This window comes from Natrix helvetica (genome assembly GCF_964273705.1).
Source record: "Natrix helvetica genome assembly, chromosome: 5".
Lineage (NCBI taxonomy): Eukaryota > Metazoa > Chordata > Lepidosauria > Squamata > Natricidae > Natrix > Natrix helvetica.
In genome coordinates this window covers 142,438,971-142,463,619 of record NC_138551.1, presented here as the reverse complement: position 1 = coordinate 142,463,619, position 24,649 = coordinate 142,438,971, and the positions used below count along the sequence as shown (strand labels likewise).

Sequence of the window (24,649 nt, the reverse complement as noted above, 5' to 3'; positions counted from 1 at the left end):
CTAGCGGGCAGTGCTCATCTCCGCCTCCAAGTCGAAGAGCCAGCGCTGTCCGAAGACGTCTCCGAGGTCATGTGGCCGGTGTGACTCAACGCCGAACTCTGTGACCTTCCCACCAAAGGGGGTCCCTATTGTTCTACTTGCATTTTTTTACGTGCTTTCGAACGGTTAGGTTGGCAGAAACCGGGACGAGTCACGGGAGCTCACTCCGTTATGCAGCGCTAGGGATTCGAACCGCCAAACTGCCGACCTTTCTGATCGACAAGCTCAGCGTCTTAACCCCCAAGCCACCGCGTCCCGACCCTGTACTTCTTCCCTCCAACTAGAAGATGAAACTTCGATCTATGAGCTATGAGATGAAACTTCGATCGGACAGAAAAGGGGGGTAAGTATCACGAGAGCTCTACGCCTGTTTCCCCCCCTGCCCCAATCCGCCCCAGCCGCGTTCCCCAACTTCTGTCCTCTTAACCCTGAATGACCAGAAATGAGCCAAGTGGGGAGGAATTCTGATTTTGACACACTTCCCAAGTTGTTGGGTTTTTTTTTTTTTTTTTAACATAAAGGCTTTTTGTGGCTATATTTTACGGATGTGCTAAAAGGTTGTGCGAAACCACAGAGCGCCGCCCGGGGAAAGCCTGCGCCAGAACAAGCACACATGGAAACACTCGGGGGGAGGGGGAGATTGTACCTCGAGCGACTCCAATGTAAGATTAATATTATTTTAAATACCAACATGCTGTTTTCACCTGGTCTGCGGCTGACGCCAGCCCTGACCTTACACACCCGGGGGGAGGGATGGGGGGGGGGGAACGTAAGGCGGCTAGGAAAAACAGCTCCGTTGCCATCCCGCGGTTCCTAGCCACACACAGCGTGAGTGAGGGGGCTTCCCCCCTCTCTCCTGCCAAAGGTTGACAAGCTTGGCTTTGCAAGGTGTGCTTTAGGGGAGGGGAGAGAGAGAGAGAGAGAGAGAGAGGGAGAGAGAGAGAGAGGGAGAGAGAGAGAGAGAACTGGGCAAAGGAAGGGTCTGCAGAGGGGGAAGGAACCGATCCGGCCCAAACACAAGAGGCTTTTGATGGAGAAGGGGATGAGTGACCCTTTTTTCCCCCTTCACCGTCTTCCCTGTGGCAGCTTAAAGCCAACCACCACCACCACCACCAAACGGTGCCCAGGGTCCTGGCCAGGCCCTTGACAAATGCTTCCCAGACTGAACTACAGGTGCAAGCCCCCCCCCCCCCTCTAGGCAAACATACCAATCCGGTGAGAAACCTGAATGGCTTTTCCGTGCCAGGTAACGCTTCCAGACTTCACATCTGGCCGGCAGCTGGAGCGGACACCCGACCCCGAGAGAACAAAGGGCGGATTCAGATGCCACACGGTTGGGGTGGGGGAGTCCTTTTGCCCACCTCCGCTGCCCCCCCCCCGCCCCGTGGAATCTCCTGACGGCGGCAGCCAAGCAGTTCCCAAGGCAGGAAACTGGGCAAGGGGCTCTGAAGGGGTCTCCTTGCAGCTGGGACTGGTCAGGTCAAGGCATGGGGCCACAGGAAGAACACGGGGATCAAAGTAGAATGACCTCAGCGGGGGGGGCTGCCACAGGAGGAGGACCACTACAGCCTCTCCCTCCACTAACTCCTGCAGGAGGGGGGGGGTCCAACCTTGGTGACCTTTAAGACTTGAGGACTTCAGCTCCCAGAATTCCCCAGTTGGCAAATCTCGGAGGTCTTAAAAGTTGCTAAGGTTAGATGGCCTTGCTCTACCGATTTCCCCTACGCGCAATTTCCACTACCAATTTTCCCTAGGCCCAATTTCCCCTACTCGCGATTTCCATTACTGATTTCCCCTATGCATGATTGCCACTACTGATTTCCACTATGTGCGACTTCCACTATCGATTTCCCCTACCCGTGATTTCCACTACTGATTTCCACTACCGATGTTCACTACTGATTTCCCCTACGCACAATTTCCCCTACTTGCGATTTCCACCACTGATTTCCACTACCAATTTCCCCTATGCATGATTTCCACTACTGATTTCCACTACGCGCGATTTCCACTACCCGCAATTTCCACTACGCGCAATTTCCACTACGCGCAATTTCCACTACTGATTTCCCTTACGTGCAATTTCCACTACCCGCGATTTCCACTACCGGTTCTGGCGAACCAATCCGAACTGGCTGAATACCACCTCTGGTAGGAAACCAACTTTTAAAAAGAGGTCTGCCTGAAAACGACAACCTACTTAACACCCCACACAAAGAGGGCAGCCAAATAAACCAGGACCAAGAAGTTCCAAAATCTCCGGGTCTGGACCAAATCCATGATCAAAGCATGGATACGGGCTGTGTGAAAGGCGGCGGCTTCTTTCCTATTTAACGCAGCTGCCTCCAGAAAGACAGTTTTGTTGTTTCCAAGGATGCTGCAATTTGGGTTTTTATTTCTGCTCCAGTTACCTTTTTGGCAATGGCCGTTCGGCCCTCATGTTCCGGGACAGATGCCAAAGAACTGTGCAAATGAACTGTTCACGTGTATCGCTTCACTGAGACATCGCAATCTTTTTTTGGGGGGGGGGAAAGGTAAATTGACTGCGTTTTGCCATGAACTAATCCGTTTTCACAATTTAACCGATCAGATCGAGGATGATTAAAATTCCCAACGATGCTGGCTCCTGCAGATTTGGGGAAGGGGGTGAAATGTCACCCCCTATAAAGAAATAGAATTTAAATAGAAAGTGTCCTCCGCGGGGCACCCATTAAAGAGAATATTTTTTTTAAATATTCTCTAAAATATTTATATCATCCTCTAAAATAAAATAGGGACGCGGTGGCTCAACGGGCTAAGACACCTAGCTTGTCGATCGGAAAGGTCGGCAGTTCGGGGGTTCAAATCCCTAGCGCCGCGTAACAGAGGGAGTTCCCGTTACTTGTCCCAGCTTCTGCAAACCTAGCAGTTCGAAAAAATGCAAGTAGAAAAATAGGAACCACCATTGGTGGGAAGGTAACATCGTTCCGTGCGCCTTTGGCGTTGAGTCATGCCGGCCACATGACCACGGAGACGTCTTCGGACAGTGCTGGCTCTTCGGCTTTGAAACGGAGATGAGCACTGCCTCCTAGAGTCGGAAACGACTAGCACAGTGATGGCGAACATTTTTTGACTTGCGCACAGGGATCGCATGTGGGCATGCCACACCCGTAATGCAATGCGCGATCCCCAGTGTGCATGCACGCATGATCAGCGTTCCCCCCCATTTTTTGCATGCTTTTTTCACCCTCCCCAGGCTCCAGAAGCTTTATAGGATCCTGTGGAGGATGAAAACAGCCTCCCTAGTCCGCCCGGAGACCCTCTGGAGGCTTTAGGAACTTCTCTGAACGCAAACAACTGGCCCTACGGGCAAACCAGAAGTTCGGGAACGGACTTCCGGTTTGCTTGTAGGGCCGATTTTAGCCCTCCGGAGCCTTGAGGGGCCTTCCAGAGGCTTCCCTGAAGGTTCTGGAGGGCAAAAACAAGCCTACGAGCGAACCGGAAGCCTCCTAAAGGTCCCTGAAGGCTCCGGAGGACTAAAAACAGCCCTACAGACAAACCAGAAGTGACTTCCGGTTTGCTCGTAGGGCCATTTTTTGCCCTCCACAGCCTTTAGGGAAGCCTCCGGAAGGCCCCTCAAGGCTCCGGAGGGCTAAAACCAGCCCTACGAGCAAACTGGAAGTCAGTTCTTGAACTTCCGATTTGCCTGCGGGGCCGGTTTTTTGCGCTCTGGAGGCTGAAGCCTCCAGGGGGCAGGGGAGGCTGTTTTTGCCCTCCCCAGGCTCCTATAAAGCCTCTGGAGACTGGGGAGGGCAAAAAATGGCCTCAAAAAAAGGCTGAAGTCAGCTGGCCAGAGCGCGTATGCACGCTGGCCAGCTGACAGGGCAACGCCTCGCGTGCCCTGACAAATGGCTCCACGTGCTACCTGTGGCACCCGTGCCATAGGTTCGCCATCCCGGGACTAGCACATATGTGTGAGGGGAACCTTTACCTTTACCTAAATTACCGGGAGAGCTTCAAGGGGGAAAGAGAGAGAAAAGTAACGGAATTAGCAACAAGGGCCTCAAGGCCACAATCAGAAACCCAAAGACAATAGCAAAGGGCTCCTGGGAGTTGTAGTTCCATGCAGCTGGTGTGTGTGTGTGTATGTGTGTATGTGTGTGAGTGTGTGAGTGTGTGAGTGAGTGAGAGAGTGAGAGTGAGAGTGAGAGTGAGAGAGAGAGAGAGAGAGAGAGACCCTTTTTTTCCCCTTCACCGTCTTCCCTGCGGCAGCTTAAAGCCAACCACCACCACCACCACCACCAAACGGTGCCCAGGGTCCTTGGAAAAAGAGACTAAGGGAACATGATACAACTCTTTGGCCCCACAACCGGAGAACATCAAACCAGCTATACATAGTCTTCCACTGAGAAGCTAGATTCACTACAGGCGCTCCTGGACTCACAACAACTAGTTTAGTTCAAAGGTACGACACCAAGTGGAAAAAAGTGACTTATGATCATTTTTTCACACTTACGGCCATAGCAGACGATCCCGTAAGCAAAATCTTGGCCCCTGGCATGTTACTTATGACGAGAGTTTGCAGTGGCGTGCGATTCCCTTCTGACAAGCAAAGTCCATGGGGAAGCCAGATTTCACTTAACAACCCTGTGGCTAAGATTTAACAACTGCAGTGATTCACTTAAAAACCGTGGCACGAGAGGTCTTAAAATGGGGGAGAACGCTCACGGAGCAAATATCTCACTCAATTGTAAGTTGTAGGACTCAACTGTAGTCGTAGGTTGAGGATCACCCCGTGCTTTTAAAGAGGCGGGGGTTGTCCCCCCACCTGATACAGGCGCAAACCTCCATTCAGCCCCCCCCTCCCAGACAAGGAAGGAAACAGCTTCAAGGCCCCCCACCTCCCATCAATCTATATTGCACTAAATACTATTTATCTTTTTTTTAAAAAATCATATTAGTGGGCCCGCGGGATTGAGAAATTATGAATTTAGTAGGTCCCTGAGGCCCGAAAGGTTGGTGACCCCTGCTCTAACTCACTTTTAAAGGAAGCCCCCTCCCTCAAAAGTGGGCTTGCCAAAGTATGGGGGGGGGGGATTAAAACCTTGATGAATAGGAAATAGCCTTCCATCCATCCAAGAAAATAATCAGGAAGGGGAGGCCCTCTTTGTTGGGGGGGGGGAGGGATCTCACTCCCTAAAAGGTTCAGAGAATGAACAGGGGGGTCCCTCCTTCTGTGCCCCCCTCCCTTTAACCAGCCACCCCACCCAAGCCCCACCAGAGAAGGGAGTCAACGTACAAGTCTCTGTACTGGTCAAAGGCATTGTTGGCCTCCACCTCGAGCTTCCGCAGGCGAGCCGAAGGCATGGCGCCATCTTCCAAGGGGGGGTCATATTTGTTGCTCCAGGGTGACCTGTGGGAGGAAGGCGGGGTGGGGGTGGGGGGAAAACTCTATGATTTTCTTTATTTTTTAAAGAATTTTTTATTTTTAAAACAAACATACACAAACAAAACATAAAAACATCTTCCAGTTGCATGCAGCGTGTCGGTTGGTTACAAAAACTTTGTGCGTCCTCTCCAGTCCTGACTTACAATTTATATAAAACCTCACGTTATTAATCTAATATATATGCATACATTATTATCATTGTTAATCATTTATTTGACTATCACTATTATTCCTTCATTTTAGTTCAGAATGCGGCCGCGCGGGCAGTCTAGGGGAGTCGCTACATACTCCCACGTAACACCTCTCCTGCGCGGGCTGCACTGGCTACCTGTAGCTTTTCGGGTGCGTTTCAAGGTGCTGATTATCATCTTCAAAGCGCTCCATGGCACAGGACCTAGCTATTTGCGGGATCGTATCCTGCCCCACACATCCCTTCGGCCGATTCGCTCACACAGAGTGGGGCTCCTCCGGGTGCCGTCCACTAGGCTGTGCCAGCGGGCGACGCCCAGAGGAAGGGCCTTCTCTGTGATGGGCCCGACCCTCTGGAATGACCTTCCCCCTGATATTAGAACAACCACGGACCTCCGCTCCTTCCGTAAGAAGCTCAAAACCCACCTGTTTAATCTAGCCGGCTTGGCCTAATTCCAGCTCTCCCACCTCAGTCTGTATTTTAAAATTTTGGTCTTAGGCTAAGTTTTTAATTTTTATAAATTTTTACAGGGGTTTAAAGTTTAATTCGATTTTAACTATATTTATGATTATTTGTAAGGTTTTTAATTTGGTACATGTACACCGCCCCGAGTCCCTTCGGGGAGAGGGGGCGGTCTAGAAATCAAATCAAATAAATAAATAATAATAAATTTTATACGAGATATTCTAAATTTTGAATTAATTTATGTTATAACAATTCATTACAGCCTCCAAAATCCATCCAAAAGTAGTAAATCTTTATATTATGTTCTGTGTCAATTCCCTTATCCTTGTATTGTAAAGATTCTCTATCGTATTTCATTTCCATATTTTTTTTGTCTAGCCGTTGGTAAAATAAACCCCATCTCTTACAAAATTGTTTATCTTCTTGTTCTCTTAATGTCAAATATCAATTTGCTCATTTCGGCACGTTCCATTATTTTCTGTATAATTTCCTCCTGCGTTGGCATTTTCTCATTTTTTCCAATTTTTAGCCAATACAATTCTTGCCGCTGTTAACACGTTTACAATTCAAATATTACAATTGTCTACTGTACGTTTCCGGTAAAATATCCAATAAAAATATCTCTGGTTTGAAGTCTATATGTTTTTCGATCATTTTTTTCCAACCATGTGTAGATTTTAGTCCAGTATTTTTTAGCTACCATATGGTAATAGGAACCCAGTATCTGATGACATAAACCCTATGATTTTCATCCCACGTCAAGAGTCCCTTCCCCCCCCCACCTGATGTTGCAGTTGCGACACACAAGGTGTAGATTAATTAGGGTAGGGCAGTGATGGTGAACCTATGGCAGGCGAGTTCATCCTTTTTTAAAGCCATTTTTCGCCCTCCCCAGGCTCCAGAGGCTTTATAGGAGCCTGGGGAGGGCGAAAAGAGCTTCCCCCGCCCCCCGGAGACCCCCCGGAGGCTTCATGAGCTTCCGTGAAACCTCCGGAGCGTAAAAAACCAGCCCTACGGGCAAACCGGAAGTTCGGGAACGGACTTCCGGTTTGCTCAAAGGGTCATTTTGAGCACTCCGAAGGCATCTGGGAGGCCTCCGGACGGTCCCTGAAGCCTTCGGAGCGCTCAAAACGACCCTCCGACTTCCGTTTTGACTGCTCCGAAGGCTTCAGGGAAGCCTCCTGAAGATCCCCGAAGCCTCTGGAGGGCGTCCGGGGGAGCAGGGGAGGCTGTTTTCGCCCTCCCCAGGCTCCTATAAAGCCTCTGGAGCCTGGGGAGGGCGAAAAAAGCATGTAAAAATGGGGGGGGAAGCGCTTGTAGTGCGCGCATGCACACTGGGGGAGGGGTGTTTCGTGCATTGCATTATGGGTGCGGCACGCCCGCACACGACCCCTCTGCTTTTCCACCCACTTATGGCACGCGATCCAAAAAAAGGTTCGCCATCGCTGGGGTAGGGGGTCTAGGATCCGGCCTACGAGTGCAAGTGGAGGGGGCTGGGAAGAAAAGCATTAAAGCAACCCACCCGACGATAAGGGGGGAGGAGGGGGGAGGCCCACAGCGGGGAAAATGGGGCTTCCACCCCGGAATATTTCGGGTCGTCCCTCCTCTGACGCGTCTTCCGTTAAATTCAGAGACGGGACAAAGGGAAGGGACGAAGGGCAAGTATTAAAAAAAAAACCGCCACGAAATCCTCTTTCCCATGATCTGTCAGCATTGAGGGCACCCGCTAAGGTTCATGTTTGATGGCTCAGCGGCTTGCTTGTCCCTGGATTTTTATTTTTATTTTTAACCAAGCTTCCAGCTCTGTAGATGTTCCTGCTTTTAATTAGCTGCAGTATGTTTTGAGCCTTTTCATGGTTTCGGCTGTTATTGGGTGCATTGTACAGCGGAGGCGAGGTTAAAATCCCGTATTTTCGAAAGATTATGAGGACCGGGGTTTTTGTGCCAAATTATTTGCTTTTCTTTCTTGAAGCGCTTCTTAGGGGCAGGGAGTTCATTCCTTTAGCGCAGGCATGTCCAAAGTGCGGCCCGGGGGCCAAATGTGGCCCTTTTTCAAATTTCAAGCGGCCCGCAGCCTCTTCTCCCCACTGGAGTTGTTTAGTCTTTCATAAAATACCGTCTTTTTCAAAGTATAAAGATGCATCTTTTTCCCCTCAAAAAAGAGCCTAAAAATCTGGGTGCACCTTATACACTGAATACAGCATTTTTTTGCCTCCCAAAACTCTGCCCCCTTCACCAAAATGGCTGTGCATAGCCTTTAGGAGGTTTTCAGAGTGATCCTGGGGGTGTGGAGGGCATAAATGAGCAAAAAACGGGCCATTTTTTGCTCAACTTTGTCCCCCCTAGCCCCCAGCAGCACTCTGGAAGCCTCTTAAAGGCTATTCATGCCCTTTAAAAAAAAGGCCCATTTTCGTGAAAAATGGGCCATTTTGGGGAGAGTGCAAAAACTTTTTCTTTTAATTTGCCTCTTCAAAATCTTGGTGCGTCTTATACTCCGGAAAAAAAAGGTAGTTAATTCGCATTTAATGTTAAGGGTTCAAAGAATGTCAGGCTGAATGATCGGCCCCACACATTTTCACATCACCAAATCTGGCCCTCCTTGCAAAAAGTTTGGACACCCCTGCTTTAGCGTTAGCAAGGCCCATTTGTCTCTCTGGACCAGAGGTGGGATTCCCTTGCCTTCCCTACCGGTTCGCAAATGCGCAGCGCTCGCGCGTTATATGACGGGGTGGTTGGATGGAGACTCTCGCAGCTGCCGCTACGGCTTCTCCCAAACCGGAGAGAACTGCCACTTCTGATCTGGACACAGGGAGAGCACCGACAGGGGGGGTTGTGTTCACCGCTCTCTCCCACCTCCTTTGACAAGGTAGAGAGGTGCAGGTAGCAAAAAGTTGTGTGTTGCGGCCTGCAGAACCTGCACACACACATCCTCATTTTCGAATGGAGAAAAACGCTGGCGGAGGCAGCAACTTTATCCATTAGAAACCCATTGCGTTCATCCCCCCCCCCTCCCAAAAGAAGTGCTTTTATAGCAAGCAAGTGTTGAAGACACATTTTAGGGAGGCGTTCTGAGGAAAGGCAGATGGGAGCACACACACGTGGGATGAGAGGACCTGGAGGTGGTCCTTGGCCTCTCCTTGGTTTCTGTCGCTGTCAAGTCTTAGCAAGCGGCGTCTTGAAAGACACACAAAGACACACACACACACATACGAAAGAAGAGTTCCAGGAAAGCGATGAAAAGCGAGGAGGTTGGCTGCCCTCCTCCGGGAGGCTGAGGCTGCTTGACGTTCCCCAGATGACTTTCCCACAATAGGGGGTGCGGAGGAGAACAGGGCCTGTCGGGCACAGGGTGCTGTGGAGAGTTTGCCAACTTATTGGATACCGTGTTTCCCCGAAAATAAGACAGAGCCTTGTTTTCCTTTGACCCCCGAGAGCTTCCCTGAGACCGTTCCACCGGATCTTTTTGGATCTGCAGCAAGATGGATCAGCCTCTAAATCTCTCTCCCTCCCAGCTGGCAAAACTACGCAAGTATTTTTACAGTCGGTTGCAACCAGCGAGCGGGAAAGAATGCGGGCAGCTCGCCCTTTGCATTCATGGCCGAAAGGTGAGACGCGGGTTAAACACTGAACTGATGTTGCAAGCCTCGGAATAATTCTGTCCGAGAACGGGCTGAAGAGGCGTCATTTTTCTAGGCCACCTTTTCATTTTCTGTCAGTTTTGTTCCGTCCGAGCGAGGGACGGGCATTCGGAATGGATGTTAGGAGGCTACCCGCCTGTGGGAGGCCATCGCGGAAGATCAGACGGATCTACCGTGTTTCCCCCGAAAATAAAACCGGGTCTTATTTTCTGAAACCCCCCTAAAATAAGCGCTTGATCTTATTCTCGGGGAGGTCTTATTATTTTTGAGGCGCAGGAGGCGGCGAGCGTGGTCACGTCATGGCTGCTGCTGTGTTGCAATATATTCAGGGAGGGCTTATTTTAGTGCATGCGCTCAAAAGCCCAATTGGGCTTATTATCCAGGGAGGAGGTCTTATTTTCGGGGAAACAAGGTATGAGCTCGCTGGCCTAGGTGTAAAGAGAATACAGCACAGGGAGTCCCCAAACTTAGCAAGCATTTGTTTCTGACTGAAGTTACAACACCACTGGGGACAAAAGGGACTTAGCACCGTTTTTTTACAGTTACAACCGTTGCCGCATCGCCGCCTGATCAAAAATTCGGATGCTTGGGAAATGGATTCAAATTTACAACGGTCGCGGAGTCCCCTGGGTCGTGTGATTTGCCTTTTTGGGAATCTCTTGACGAGCAAAGTCAACTTGACTTAACAATCATGTGACCAGCTTAACACACACCGTGGGGATGCTTCCAGGGTCATGAAGTCCCATTTTCCCCAGTGCTGTTGTAACTCTGAACCGTCGCTGAATGAACTGCGGTTAAGTCGAGGGGCGAACCTGTAATTGCCCCAAGCCAGAGGAAGATGTTAGCCGGATCCTGTGGAGGGAATGGAACCTCACCTGTAGGAATCGCCATCCCGGTTATAATCGCACAGAAGGTAGTCCTTGCCTACCACTTTGTCTCGAGCGATCTTCAGAGGCTGGTCCACAGAGGACAGGAGGTCTTCACAAAGGCTGGGAACCTGAGGAAGAGGAGGGAAAGTGTTCTGACCGAGGCTTCCCCAGCGGCACGAAGCCGAGTCCTCGTCCCAATAAACCTTCTTTTATTTAATTGAGAGTGAATTCCTCTCCAGCAAAGTCTTTCCTCTCCCACCGTCTTTTAAGGTAGTTCACAATTAGCGACCTTTATCAGGCTTGGAGAGTGGCCAGGCCGAGATCTTTCAGACGGGGCAAGAATGCAGGAATGAACTAACTGTCTCCTGCAAACTCCACTCCCCTGTCGCTCCTCTTTTATTCCCTATGGGAGGGGCCACTCACCGTCCACTTACTCCCAAGTTGACCCTTGTTCCTCAGCTGTTCTCTTTGGCAACTCACACTGGGAACAGGCTCCAGCTGTTCTTCTGCCTCACTGATGTCTGACTCTAAAGGCAGCTGATAACTGGCATACGGCTCTGCCCCCCTCTCTGTCTCTGACACAGAGCCCTCATCAGAGTCTTCCCCAGACTCCAGGACTGGCCCGTGTTCCTCCCCAACCTCCCCACTGTGTGAATCTGCTGTCAGCTCCGCTGGCCACTGGCAGGCCACAACGGAAGGCGACAGGAACCAGCAGTCAGGGCAAACATAGCCAGGATTCTGGGCTTTCTTACGCATCATTCTTGAGTTGGGTTTTACCTCCACCACCTTCGGCCCATCCAGCTAAAGCAGGGGTGTCAAACTCAAGGCCCGGGGGCCGGATAGGGTGCTTTAGATCTGGCCCACGGGGCCATCTTGGAAACAGCGAAGGACCAGCTGCGGGGCCTCTGTCAGTGAAAACAGAGTTCGGGAAGGCCGTGCGCAGCCCCCTCAAGTCCCATTTTTGCTGGCAGAGGGCTGCAGGAGGCCGTCATGGACGAAAACAGGGCCCGGAGGTCCCACACACACGGGCTCCCCTGAGCGCCGTTTTCGCTGGCAGAGGGCTGCAGGAGGCCGTTGCAGCTGAAAACAGAGCTCGGGAGCCCATTTTGCTGGCATAGCACTCAGACACAAGTGAGATCGAGCTGGTCACACCCACCCCTGCCCCCCACCCCCACCCCGAGGTCAAACACAACCCTGATGCGGCCCTCAATGAAATCGAGTTTGACACCCCTGAGCTAAAGCAACGCAAAAGATCCACCGAGCACCCACCCTGCTTTCTCCATTCAGGCCTTCCTCAGAAATCCCCCTCCCCTCCTATTGTGATGTTTTGAAAGACGAGCTGCTTCGTCTTTATAGTGTCAGCCTCCCGAACACTTGGGGGAGAGAAAAAAAAACGGTCTGGTTTGATTAAAAAAAAAAAAAAACCACTCTACCCCGGAGCGTCTCACTGTAGACAGGGCTGGCCTTTTGATGAGGCTATCATTCTGGTCTGCTCTTATCTAAACCAGGTTTTGGGTCTGGCTTTGATCTCTCCGCTTTTGAGGGGATGACAAAAGGCAGATGAAATGTGTTTTCTTTTAATGGGGCGGGGGGGGGGGAGAGATTATCCAATGGCAATTTTTCCATAAAAGACTGCCTGAGCAATGCTGTTTCCCCCCACCCCACCCCTCAGCTTTTAGTTCATACACACGTTCACAAAACTTTCCCACCAAGGGGAGAATAGACTCTTCAGCCTTTTCACTGATATCACCATTCAATTAAGATGATCAGCTAAGGTCAGGGGTGTCCAAACTTTTTCCAAAGAGGGCCAGATTGGATGAAGTGAACATGCTGGAGGGCCGAACATTTTTCCGAACATTCTTTGAACAATTACAATTAAATGCAAATGAATTATTTTATGCCAAGTTAATTGCAAATGGCATACTTTTCCTTTCATAACATTAAGATCAACTGACAGCTGAGGTTTCACAATGTATGCATCTTTTCCCTGAAGACTCGTGTTTCGTACATTCAGATGCTTTCTTTCCTCTTTCCCTCTTACTTGTCTATCCTTCCTTCCACCCTCCCTTCCTCCTTCCCTTCCTTCCTGCCTCCCTTCCAGTTCCCTCCTTCCTCTTTCCTCCTGCCTGCCTGCCTTCTTTCCCTCCTGCTTATCTATGCTTCCTTCCTTCCTTGCACCTCCCTCCCTCCCTTCTGCCTGCCTGCCTTCTTTCTTCTTTCCCTATCCTCCTATCCTTCCTTTCTCCCTCCATCCTTCCCTGCCTCCCTTCCAGTTCCATCCTTCCCTCCTTCCTTCTGCCTCCTTCCTGCCTGCTTGCCTTCTTTCCTCTTTCCCTCCAGCGTGTCTGCTTTTCTTTCCTTCCTTCCACCTCCCTTCTGCCCTCCTGCTTTCTTTCCTCTTTCCCTCTTACTTGTCTATCCTTCCTTCCACCCTCCCTTCCTCCTTCCCTTCCTTCCTGCCTCCCTTCCAGTTCCATCCTTCCCTTCCTTCTGCCTTCCTGCCTTCTTTCTTCTCTCTCCTGCTTGTCTGCTTTTCCTGTGTGAGCGCGCGCGCGAAAAAGAGGTGGTGGGAGAGAAATTTGAAAGCTCTTCTGCTTTCGGAACTCGGAAATACCCCCCCCCCTGCTCCCCTTTTCCTCCAGCGAGCACGGAGCTTGAAGGAGGTGAAGTGTGAGCGCGCGCACGAAAAAGAGGTGGTGGGAGAGAAATTTTAAAGGTCTTCTGCTTGCCGTGGGCGGGCCGCATTTACATAGAGCAGGGAGGGCTGTTAAAGAGCCGTATTAAACCGCCCCCCCGGGCCGCAAATGGCCCGCGGACCGGACTTTGGACATGCCTGGCTAAGGTGATCAAAGGCCTGGAGACTGAAACGTAGGAAGAACAGCTGCAGGTTTGGGGCTAGTTTAAAGAAAAGAAGGATTAGGGGTGACAGGATAGCAGTATTCCAGTATTTGAGGGGCTGCCACAAAGAAGGGGGGGTCAAATTATTCCCCAGAGCACCAGAGGGCAGGACAAGAAGCAATGGTTAGAAATTAAACAAAGAGAGAAGCAAACTGGAACGAAGGAGAATCTTCCTAACAGTGAGGACACTTAACCAGTGGAACAGCTTGCCTCCAGAGGTTTTGGGTGGTCCAAATCTTGGAGGTTCTTAAGAGACGAAAGGTAAAAGGTTCCCCTCGCACACATGTGCTAGTCGTTCCCGACTCTAGGGAGCGGTGCTCATCTCCGTGTCAAAGCCGAAGAGCCAGCTCTGTCTGAAGACGTCTCCGTGGCCATGTGGCCGGCATGACTAGACGCCCGAAGGCGCACAGAACGATGTTCCCTTCCCACCAAAGGGGGTTCCTATTTTTCTACTTGCATTTTTTCGAACAGAAGCAGGGACAAGTTAACGGGAGCTCGCTCCATTACACGGCGCTGGGGATTCGAACCGCCGAACTGCCATCCTTTCGGTCGACGAGCTCGGCGTCTTAGCCCCCCGAGTCCTTTCTTTTAAGAGAACTAGACAGCCATTGGAATGAGATAGGGTCTCCTGCTTGAGCAAGGGGTTGGTCTAGAAGACCTCCAAGGTCCCTTCTAGATGTATTCTATTCTATTCATTCGGATATCTGATAAACCAGCTTCGTTCAAGGTCCAATTTCCCTTCTGTCTCTCATCTCGTGTAAAATGCTGCCTTAAAGTTTTTTTAAAAAGAAACAAACTACCCTCACTCAATCCAAAAAATGTCAAGCATCCTCCATCAGCACGAGCGCATAAGCCACAAGTGACAAGAGGCCCCCAAATAAGGAAATTGAACGATTCCTGCCAAGCCAGGAAGAGAGACCAACACCAAGAAAGGACTTCCCACGGCAGTCCAGTGGCCCCCTTCCGTGGCCTTCTCAACATCTGGAGGGTAGAATAAGGTTCAAGTCTCAAGAGGCTGATGCGCAGTTTATTGGAACGCCTTGCTGCTGCGCCCCTCTTCTGCGCAACCACGCTCTGGAGATGCTCCTCAATCATCCCAAAAGTGATTTTTCAAAAGGCAACGGGACTTTCTTGGGTTTTGGGGGGAACTGGGGAAGCTTCTTTGCGCGAGAAGCGAAACTCGAAGAAGAAAACCGCCCCAGGAAGGTGGAAAAGCGCCTTTGGGACGCGCGGGGTTCAAGGGGCAACGCGTGAGGTCTCACACAGCTCAACCGTAAGCCTGTCTGCAGATGTACAGTCTCTTCTTCTTGCCAAACTTGCTGTAAAGCAATTCCTGGAAGGGGAAGGGGGGGTAAGAACCTTTTTAAAAATGGTAAATATTTAGAATGGAAACCGAAGAACTGCTAAGAGAATAAGCTGACCGTGAACGGCAGCTTAATTTTTTTTCCACTAGCTCATGCTCGGGGTGGGGTTTCCATGAGCTTTTTCGGCAACTTGCCAGCCATCGCAAGTTGTTAAGAAGAAGGGGGGGAGGGGGCAGGAAATTACCTGTACCTTTAAAAAAAAATGGGGGTGATATTTCTGAAATAACATATGCACAGCCCGAAGAGCAAAAGGCAAGTCACTTATGGGTAAGCCTTGAGTTACTAACTCTAAAATGTAGCCTGTTATTCAACTAACTCTCTCTCTCTCTCCTGCTTGCAAAAGAGCTGCGTTAACTAAACACTGAATTTCGATGCAAAAAATAAATAAATAAATCCCAAATCCAATACTGGGGTCTTCCTTTAAGAATAATAATCAGCAGCAGCAGGAACTAGGTATGGAAGCAGGAATAATCATCATCAGCAGGAACTAGGTATGTCTAGCTTAAGAGAAAGAAGGACTAGGGGAGACGTGATAGCAGTGTTCCAATATCCCAGGGGTTGCCACAAAGAAGAGGGAGTCAAACTATTCTCCAAGGCACCTGAGGGTAGGACAAGAAGCAATGGGTGGAAACTAATCAAGGAGAGAAGCAACTTAGAACCAAGGAGACATTTCCTGACAGTGAGAACAATTAATCAGTGGAAGAGAAGTTGCCTCCAGAAGCTGTGAATGCCCCAACACTGGAAGTCTTTAAGAAGATGTTGGATAGCCATCTGTCTGAAACGGTATAGGGTTTCCTGCCTCGGCAGGGGGTTGGACTAGAAGACCTCCAAGGTCCCTTCCAACTCTGCTATTGTATTATTATTGTATCTTCTCCTGTCCTGTCCTTTTATTCATTTGTTCAATCATATGTAAAAAAGACTGTATGTATGTATGTATGTATGTATGTATGTATGTAATGTAATGTAATGTTATGTTATGCTATGTTATAACATAACTCTGGAACGCCTCGAGCAATTTCAACCAAACTTGGTACATAGATGGCTTCCACTCTGGAAACAAATACTGTGGGGGTAAAGACACCCCTAACACCTAGGTGTGTGTGTGTGTGTGTGTGTCTATTCCAGCATAACTCTGAAACACCTTGGCCACTTAAATGACTTGGTACACAGATGACCTACTCTCTGGAAACAAATACTGTGGGGGAAGGCACTCCTAACCTCCCTCGGGGTGGGTGGGTGTGTCTATGTGTGTGTATGTGTGTGTCCCAGCATAACTCTGAAACGCCTGGGCCGCTAAAATAAAAAGGAATGAATGATATCTATAGTGCCAAATCACAGTACTTTTGACAGTGATAGTGTGCATTTTGGATTCAAGTGTGTCTGTGAGTGTGTGTTCCAGCATTACTTTGACTTGACAATACAAATATAATTCATTCTTTTTCCTGTCTAATACAGGATTAGTATAAATAAACACACCGGGCAATCCACCGGGTTATCAGCTGGTAAGCATAATAAAAAGACTTGGTAGGTGATGATGGGAAAAGGTTTTTGAGTAGACAATCCTGGCGTGTCTAAACAACTAAGACACCTGGTCAAAAGCCACGCCCGCATCACCTGAAAGCAAGGAATGAGTCATACGGCGTCTCCATCTTATTCCTATAAAAGCCAAGGAGATGTCTTTAAAAGGTACTCTTCATTGACATACTCTCCCCCCCCCCCCAAGAGGCAACTGGATTTCCTGGTTTTTCCTTGAAGATGTTTTGCTTCTCCTCCAAGAAGCTTCTTCAGCTCTGACTGGATGGTGGGGAAGGGAAGGATTGATATTCCCTGCAGACAGCTGGTTCATTGGCATTCTTTTTAGAGAGTCGTTGAGGCTACTTGGAGGTTTATCTGCGCATAAAAAATGCCAATGACCAGCTGTCTGCAGAGAGTATAAATCTTAGACAGATTAACAGAGTTGGAAGGGACCTTGTAGGTCATCTAGTCCAACCCCCCGCCCAAGCAGGAGACCGTACATCGTTTCTGACCGATGGCAGCCCAGTCTCTTCTTGAAAGCTTCCAAGGATGGAGCTCCAACAACTTCTGAAGGCAACTTCTGTTCCATGGGTTGATTGTTCTCACTGTCAGAAAATGTCTCCTTATTTCCAGGTTGAATCTCTCTTTGTTCAGTTTCCATCCATTATTCCTTCTCTGGCCTTCGGGGGGGCTTTGGAAAATAGCTTGACCCCCTTCCTCCTCTCTGCGGCAGCCCCTCAAATATTGGAACATGCTATCCTGTCTCCCCTGGTCCTTCTCTTCACTAGACTAGCCATGCCCAGTTCCTGCAACCGTTCATCGTATGTTTTAGTCTCCACTCCCTCTCATTATCTTGGTTGCTCTTCTCTGCACTCTTTCTAGAGTGTCAAAATCTTTTTTATAGTGTGGGGACCAAAATTGGATGCAGTATTCTAAGTGTGGCCTTACTAGGTCTTTATAGAGTGGTATTAGTACCTCTCGATCTTGATTGTATCTCTTTGTTAATGCAATTTAGGATTGCATTGGCTTCTTTGGCTGCCTCCACACACTCTTGGCTCCTATTTAACTGGTTGTCCACTAAGACTCCAAGATCCCTCTCCCCCGTCACTGCTATTAAGCCTGGATTCACCCAGTTTATATGTGCAGTTTTGGTTTTTCTTACCTAAGTGTAGGACTTTACTTTTCTCTGCATGGAATTTCATTTTGTTAGATAGGGCCCAGTGCCCAGTCAGCACTGAAGCAGTTTCTCGGATGAGAAGCGAAACGTCTTCGAGGAAAAAATCAAGGGAAGTCCAGTTGCCTCTTGAAAAAAAAAAGCACCTTTGGGAGAACCAAACCCTGGATGAATGAGAATCTCCCCAGACAGTTGTTTGGGGATGAACTACTTATTACACTTACAAGCTCTTGCTAGTCCGAGGTGTTCCTATTAATATGATGCTTCCTGAAGTGGTACTCCAAAGGCCAGGGACCTACAAAGACTTTGGGCGTGATTGTCCTGCCTGTCGGGAGCATGAAGCAAACTCCATGTCCCGACAAAAAAAAAAAAAACCTTTTATTAATTTGCTACGAATTCTGCTCATTCACACCCAGCGAAGTCTTTCAAGGGAGGATTTGCGGTCACAGATCTTCTCTGGCTTGGAGAGCTGCCAGGTTGATATCTGCAAAAGTTGCAAGGAGTCTCGGAAGGTCACAAACCAATTAAGCGAACTAATTGTCTCCTGCAAGCTCCACTCCCCTTTCGCTCCTCGTTTATTTCCTCTGGGAGGGGCCATCCATCGTCCACCTGTGCCTTTACTCCCAAATCGACCCCTGTTCTTTAGCTGTTCCCTTCCTCTGGCAACTCTGCGCATGCGCACACTGGGAACAGGCTCCAGCTGTTCTTCTGCCTCACTGATGTAAGACTCTGAAGGCAGCTGATAACTGGCATACGGCCGTGGCCCCCTCTCTGCCTCCGACACAGAGCTCTCATCAGAGCCTTCCCCAGACTCCAGGACTGGCCCAGGTTCCTCCCCAACCTCCTTACTGTCCGAATCTGCTGCCAGCTCTGCTGGCCGCTGGAGGGCTACGACAGAGCTCAGGAAGGCTCACCTTGGCCTTCCACCACCTCAAAACCTGAGACCACCTTCCCATAAAGGCCCGGGCTTTCTGAAGATGAATGGAACCACTATTTTGAGACGTGTCTATAAAAGAAGAGCTATGCCTGAAGGGGCAGGGAAATCAACCGTAGGCAAAAAGGAAGACAAATTGAAAAGAAAAGAAAAAAAGAACAACAACGAGCCAGCGATGCCTAACAAGAGTCTCTTTGTCCCACCGGCCAGACTACGCTAGCTGGAGTTAACGAACCAGGTATCGGGAAAAGAGTTTTAATTAAAAAACGAGCCATCTCTCCGGCCTGCAAGACAAGCAGCCACCTGTGTGCAGTCCGAAACCCAACACCTTTCCCGAGCAGCTGGCCGAGCCTTCGCTTCCTGCTCAAAAGGCCAATTGGATGAGTTAATATTCAGGGAAATCGGAGGGATCAAGACAAGATGTGTGTCGAACCAGGTCTTGGGGATGACAGCTGGCCGTGGGAACTTGTCCGTTTTTCAGGGCTCCCCACCCCCACGGGGAGAGATTTGAGATTCTGAGGTCTGTGGTTTTTCATTTAGGTTGATATGGGCAACGTAGTTCCCGCCGCGCCCCAGAGAGAAAACCACAGAACCCTCAAAGCCAGAGAATGGAATTTGGGTCGACAAGAACTGCAGAAGAACTAGGGAGCTAGGTGGCCTTCGGTTGTTCTTCAGACCATCAAAGTAGAACATGTGATCTGTTGTATCTGAGAGCTTTGAAGAGGCTGAGAGGCAATATTTAGCAAATAAATAAATAAAAAAAGACCCCAAGGTGAGAATCGCACAATTATGCACCACAGGATGAAAAATTCAGGTGCTTATAGGATCTGCGGAAAATGGTTTTCCATGCTCCCTTCACTTAAGGGATCTTGGAGTTCTAGTGGACAACCATTTAAATAGGAGCCAGCCGTGTGCAGCAGCTGCCAAAAAAGCCAACTCAGTTCTAGGCTGCATCAACAGAGGGATAGAATCAAGATCACGTGAAGTGTTAATACCACTTTATAAGGCCTTGGTAAGGCCACACTTGGAATACTGCATTCAGTTCTGGTCGCCACGATGTAAAAAAGATGTGGAGACTCTAGAAAGAGTGCAGAGAAGAGCAACAAAGAGGATTAGGGGACTGGAGGCTAAAACATATGAAGAACGGTTGCAGGAACTGGGTATGTTTAGCTTAAGAGAAAGAAGGACTAGGGGAGACATGATAGCAGTGTTCCAATATCTCAGGGGTTGCCACAAAGAAGAGGAAGTCAAACTATTCTCCAAGGCACCTGAGGGTAGAACAAGAAGCAATGGGTGGAAACTAATCAAGGAGAGAAGCAACTTAGAACTGAGGAGAAACTTCCTGACAGTTAGAAAAATTAATCAGTGGAACAGCTTGCTTCCAGAAGTTGTGAATGCCCCAACACTGGAAGTCTTTAAGAAGATGTTGGATAACCATTTGTCTGGAACGGTATAGGGTTTCCTGCCTAGGCAGGGGGTTGGACTAGAAGACCTCCAAGGTCCCTTCCAACTCTACTATTGTATTGTATTGTATTGTAAGAGGCAGAGTACCCTGTTTTCCTGAAAATAAGACCTCCCCGGATAATAAGCCCAATCGAGCTTTTGAGCGCATGCACTAAAATAAGCCCTCCCCCGAAAATAAGCCCTCCCTGAAAATATTGCAGCACAGCAGCAGCCATGAGGTGACCACACTCGCCTGCACCTCAAAAATGATATGGTCTCTCCGAAAATAAGACTTCCCCGGATAATAAGCTTAATCAGGCTTTTGAGCGCATGCGCTAAAAAATAAGCCCTCCCCCGAAAATAAGCCCTCCTAAAAATATTGCAACACAGAAGCAGCCATGAGGTGACCACGTTCTCCGTCTCCTGCACCTCAAAAATGATAAGATCTCTCTGAAAATAAGACCTCCCCGGATAATAAGCTTAATCAGGCTTTTGAGCGCATGTGCTAAAAATAAGCCCTCCCCTGAAAATAAGCCCGCCTCGAAAATATTGCAACACAGCAGCAGCCATGAGGTGACCACATTCACCGTCAAAAATGATAAGACCTCTCCGAAAATAAGACCTCCCCGGATAATAAACCCAATCAGGCTTTTCAGCGCATGTGCTAAAAAATAAGCCACCCCTGAAAATAAGCCCGCCTTGAAAATATTGCAACACAGCAGCAGCCATGAGGTGACCACGCTCGCCGCCTCCTGCTCCTCAAAAATAATAAGACCTCCCCGAGAATAAGACCAAGCGCTTATTTCAGGGGGGGGTCAAAAGAAAATAAGACCCGGTTTTATTTTCAGGGAAACACGGTAGATCCGTCTGATCTTCCGTGATGGCCTCCCACGGGCGGGCAGCCTAACATCCATTCTGAATGCCCGGCCCTCGTTCGGACCGAACAGAACTGACAGAAAATGAAAAGGTAGTCTCGAAAAATGGCGCCTCTTCAGCCCGTTCTCGCGCAGAATTATTCCGAGGCTTGCAACATCAGTTCGGTGTTTAACCCGCGTCTCACCTTTCGGCCATGAATGCAAAGGGCGAGCTGCCCACATTCTTTCCCGCTCGCTGGTTGCAAACGACTGTAAAAATATGTGCGTAGTTTTTGCCAGCTTTGGGGAGGGGGGAGATTTAGAGGCTGATCTGTCTTGTTGCAGATCCAAAAAGATCCGGTGGAACGGTCTCGGGGAAGCTCTCCAGCTCCATTATTTTATTTTCATTTTATTTATTTTGTTTTTAGAAAGGCGGCTTCTGTTCCGATACATAACTCAGCCTTGTCTGGATGCATTTGTACTAAGAGGGCCTAAGATTGATGGCTTGGTGGTAATCTGAGACTTTCCCTTTTACAGCCAGGCGGAAAACTGGCTTGCGCTGAGGGAGGTGAAGTTAATTTTGGCCAAGGCCCTCGTTTCAGCCAAGGACCCCAAATTTGGAGACCCTGCATGGTTGCTCCAGCATTTGGGACACGCCAACTGCCCCATTCAGAAGGTCACTCAGAAAAAAAAACAGCAGATATTACCAAGGCCTTTAAAAAAAAAAATCAGCCAGCCAGCCGGCTGCCGTCTCTTGCCGTTGAGGTGCTGAAACCTACAATATCAGCATCCAGAGTTAGGGTTTAAAACGCTGGATTTTAGAGAGGTGCAAGGCTGTTTCTTGGGACAAAGTTACAAGATCAAGAGAGGTCCTAATACCACTCTATAAAGCCCTAGTAAGACCACACCTAGAGAACTGCATCCAGTTTTGGTCACCACACTATAGAAAAGATGTTGAGACTCTGGAAAGAGTGTAGAGAAGAGCAACCAAGAGGATCAGGGGACTGGAGGCTAAAAGATACGATGAACGGTTGCAGGAACTGAGCATGGCTAGTCTAGTGAAGAGAAGGACCAGGGGAGACAGGAGAGCAGCCTTCCAATATTTGAGGGGCTGCCACAGAGAGGAGGAAGGGATCAAGCTATTTTCCAAGACACCCGAAGGCCAGATAAGGAATAATGGATGGAAACTGAACAAGGAGAGACTCAACCTGGAAATAAGGAGGAATTTTTTCTGACAGGGAGAGCAATCGACCCATGGAACAGAAGTTGCCTTCGGAAGTTGTGGGAGCTTTCAAGAAGAGTCTGGACTGCCATCTGTCAGAAATGGTGTAGGGCCTCCTGCTTGGGCAGGAGGAGGTTGGACTAGATGTCCTGCAAGTTCCCTTCCAACTCTGTTAATCTGTCAGGGACTAGCGCTGATAATGTCACCTACTTGGACCATGGAATGTCTGCAAGAAAACCAGCCAGCTCAAGAGAGCGTCAAGGATCCCGTAGTCTTCCTCCTCCTCTGCAAGATCTTTGCAAGATCTACAGCCTAGACTCCTGAGCCGCAGGGGAGGAAAATGGGTGGCCTGTATACAAACCGAGGTCCTGAATGCTTCCGTGCCCAATTCTCAGCTTCCTCTCCTTTTCCCTTCTTATTTACACAAACCACAGCCAAATTACAATGCTGTCCTTTTCGCACACAGAGAGAGAGAGAGAGATGACAACAATAAATTACGTGTGCATGCCTTAGTCACACAGGGCACGAATCTGCAGGGCCAGGACAAAATGCTGCTTAGGGAATGCCTGCCGTTTCCGATGCTTCCCACTAGCAGGGAGTGTTCCCTCTTGTTTCTCTCTCAAAAGGTCCCGCAGCCCCGCTTTCTAAATTCTTCCGCCGCCCCAAGACGCCAAGCTGCCTGTTGAGCAATCATTAAACATTCCTCACCCAGTTGGGGAGACCAGCACGCACCGTCCTATTTCCAGGCAGGGCTTCGGAGAGAGCCTTTTGACTGACAAGAGCGCTAATGAACTCTAATTGCAAACTTAGCAGCCCGTGAAAGCTTCGCAGAAGACAGCTGGGCTATAATGGGCGAGAGGAGGGTCACCCACCAGGGGCTTTGGGGAAGGGGCACTGACCCAGAAAGGACCCCGCCTGCCTGGCTGCCTGCCTCGGCGTGCCCTTGCGTTTCATGTTCAAGTTAGGCCTTCTTCTCGGTCAGCACAAATCGCATCTGGCAAGGCCGTCGACAGCTGCCCCAAAGGACTCCGGGGACCACGGAGCCCAGCGCTAAGCGAGAGACATAAAAGCTTGGCCTTTGGGGTCCCGGAGAAAGGAACTGGTTTCTTTCGCTTGGACGACCTCAGTGGCCTTCCTGAAACTGGGAAGAGCGGAGAGATGCAAGGCCGGCCTGGCGGTGGCGCCGCTCAGACAGGTAAAACCGGCGTTGCAGAAAAACAAAACCCAAAACCAGCCAGAAATCCAGAGCGATCAGTTCTGCCTGCTTTCCTTAGTTAAGCAGTAAGAAATAACGAAAGGTGGGCTTTGGGAGGGCCTTTGCAGGTGGCAGCTTCGGGGGGGGGGGCACCACAAAAGTGGCTCACTCAAATGGAGTGGGGTTCCACATTGGGTTTTGAATTCTCCTAGGGAGCAGAGACCCCAGGAAGATGAAATTGTCATGCCCCCGTCGCAGCTTCAGTCCGCGTAGGGAGGCGAGCCAGAACAGGAGCGGACGGAGATCGAGGGGGAGGCTTTGTTGGCTTGGGAGGAAAATGGGGAGGAGCAAGACCAGTCAGGCTGGGGACTTTCAGTATTGAGACGGCTTGTAGGCAGGGAGGAACAGGGCAGGATGACCAAGAGAGGTTAAGCAATGAATATGAGAGACAGAGCCCAGGTGCTGAGCAAGAACCACCCACTCCTGATCCGCGAGCACAGAGAGTGGAGAGAAGGCAAGAACAGCGCAGGCTACCCCAGCTACTCAGGAAGAGAGCGCCCCACCCCTCTTCACAAGGCACACCTGGGGACTGAGACTTAAGGAGACGCTGTGGGGAGGGGCGTTTGTCAATGAACAAACGCTGAATTGCTGGAGTGTTGAGCACTGACGTTTGAGCTTTCCTGGATTCCTTGCATTCTTTCTGGATTACCGTATTTTCCAGAGTATAAGACGCACCAGAGTATGAAACGCACCAAGGTTTTGAAGAGGCAAATTTTTTAAAAAAATGTTTTTGCACTCTGCAAACCTCCCAAAATGGCCCGTTTTTCGCGAAAACGGATCTGTTTATTTGTCAAAAAAAAAAAGGGGGGGGGGCATAGATAGCCTTTAGGAGGCTTATAGAGTGCTCCTGGGGGCTGGGGGCAAAATTGAGCAAAAAACCGGCCCATTTCTTTGCTCATTTCTGCCCTCCCCAGCCCCTAGGAGCACTCTGAAAGCCTCCTAAAAGTTATGCACGGCCATTTTGGTGAAGGGGGCGGGGTTTCGGGAGGCAAAAAATGATGTATTCCGTGTGCAAGACGCACCCAGATTTTCAGCCTCTTTTTTGAGGGGAAAAAGGTGCGTCTTATACTCTGAAAAATATGGTACTTGCCTTGCTCCTTTGCTTCCTGGGCTCCTCTCACTTGTCCTGCTGGATTTCTTGCTTTGCAGCCATTGTGCTGGACTACTTGAAGCCAGAGGCTGCTAAAGAGGTGTGTGTGTGTGTGTGTGTGTGTGTGTGTGTGTGTGTGTGTATCACTTTGCTCTGGGACGTGCCAGAAACGCGGGAGCGTTTGGGGAAACTTGGAGCAATAAAAGGGGCGGTTTGAACCGCCAGCTGCCTATGTCGCATCTGTGCCGGGGGCCTCGGGTCATCACAGAAA

At 49.5% G+C, this 24,649-nt stretch overlaps 1 protein-coding gene across 2 annotated transcripts in view; it reads right to left on the bottom strand.

The window, feature by feature from the left end:
• The window catches only part of CAPZB (capping actin protein of muscle Z-line subunit beta), a 69,910-nt gene that overhangs the window by 13,278 nt on the left and 31,983 nt on the right, over positions 1-24,649 (bottom strand). For both annotated transcript variants that reach the window (XM_081954686.1, XM_081954687.1), the window contains exons 3-4: positions 10,636-10,757; positions 5,318-5,431 (exon numbers count right to left, since the gene is read on the bottom strand). In XM_081954686.1, the coding sequence (XP_081810812.1) occupies positions 5,318-5,431; positions 10,636-10,757 (236 nt within the window). The remainder of the gene's footprint in view (positions 1-5,317; positions 5,432-10,635; positions 10,758-24,649) is intronic.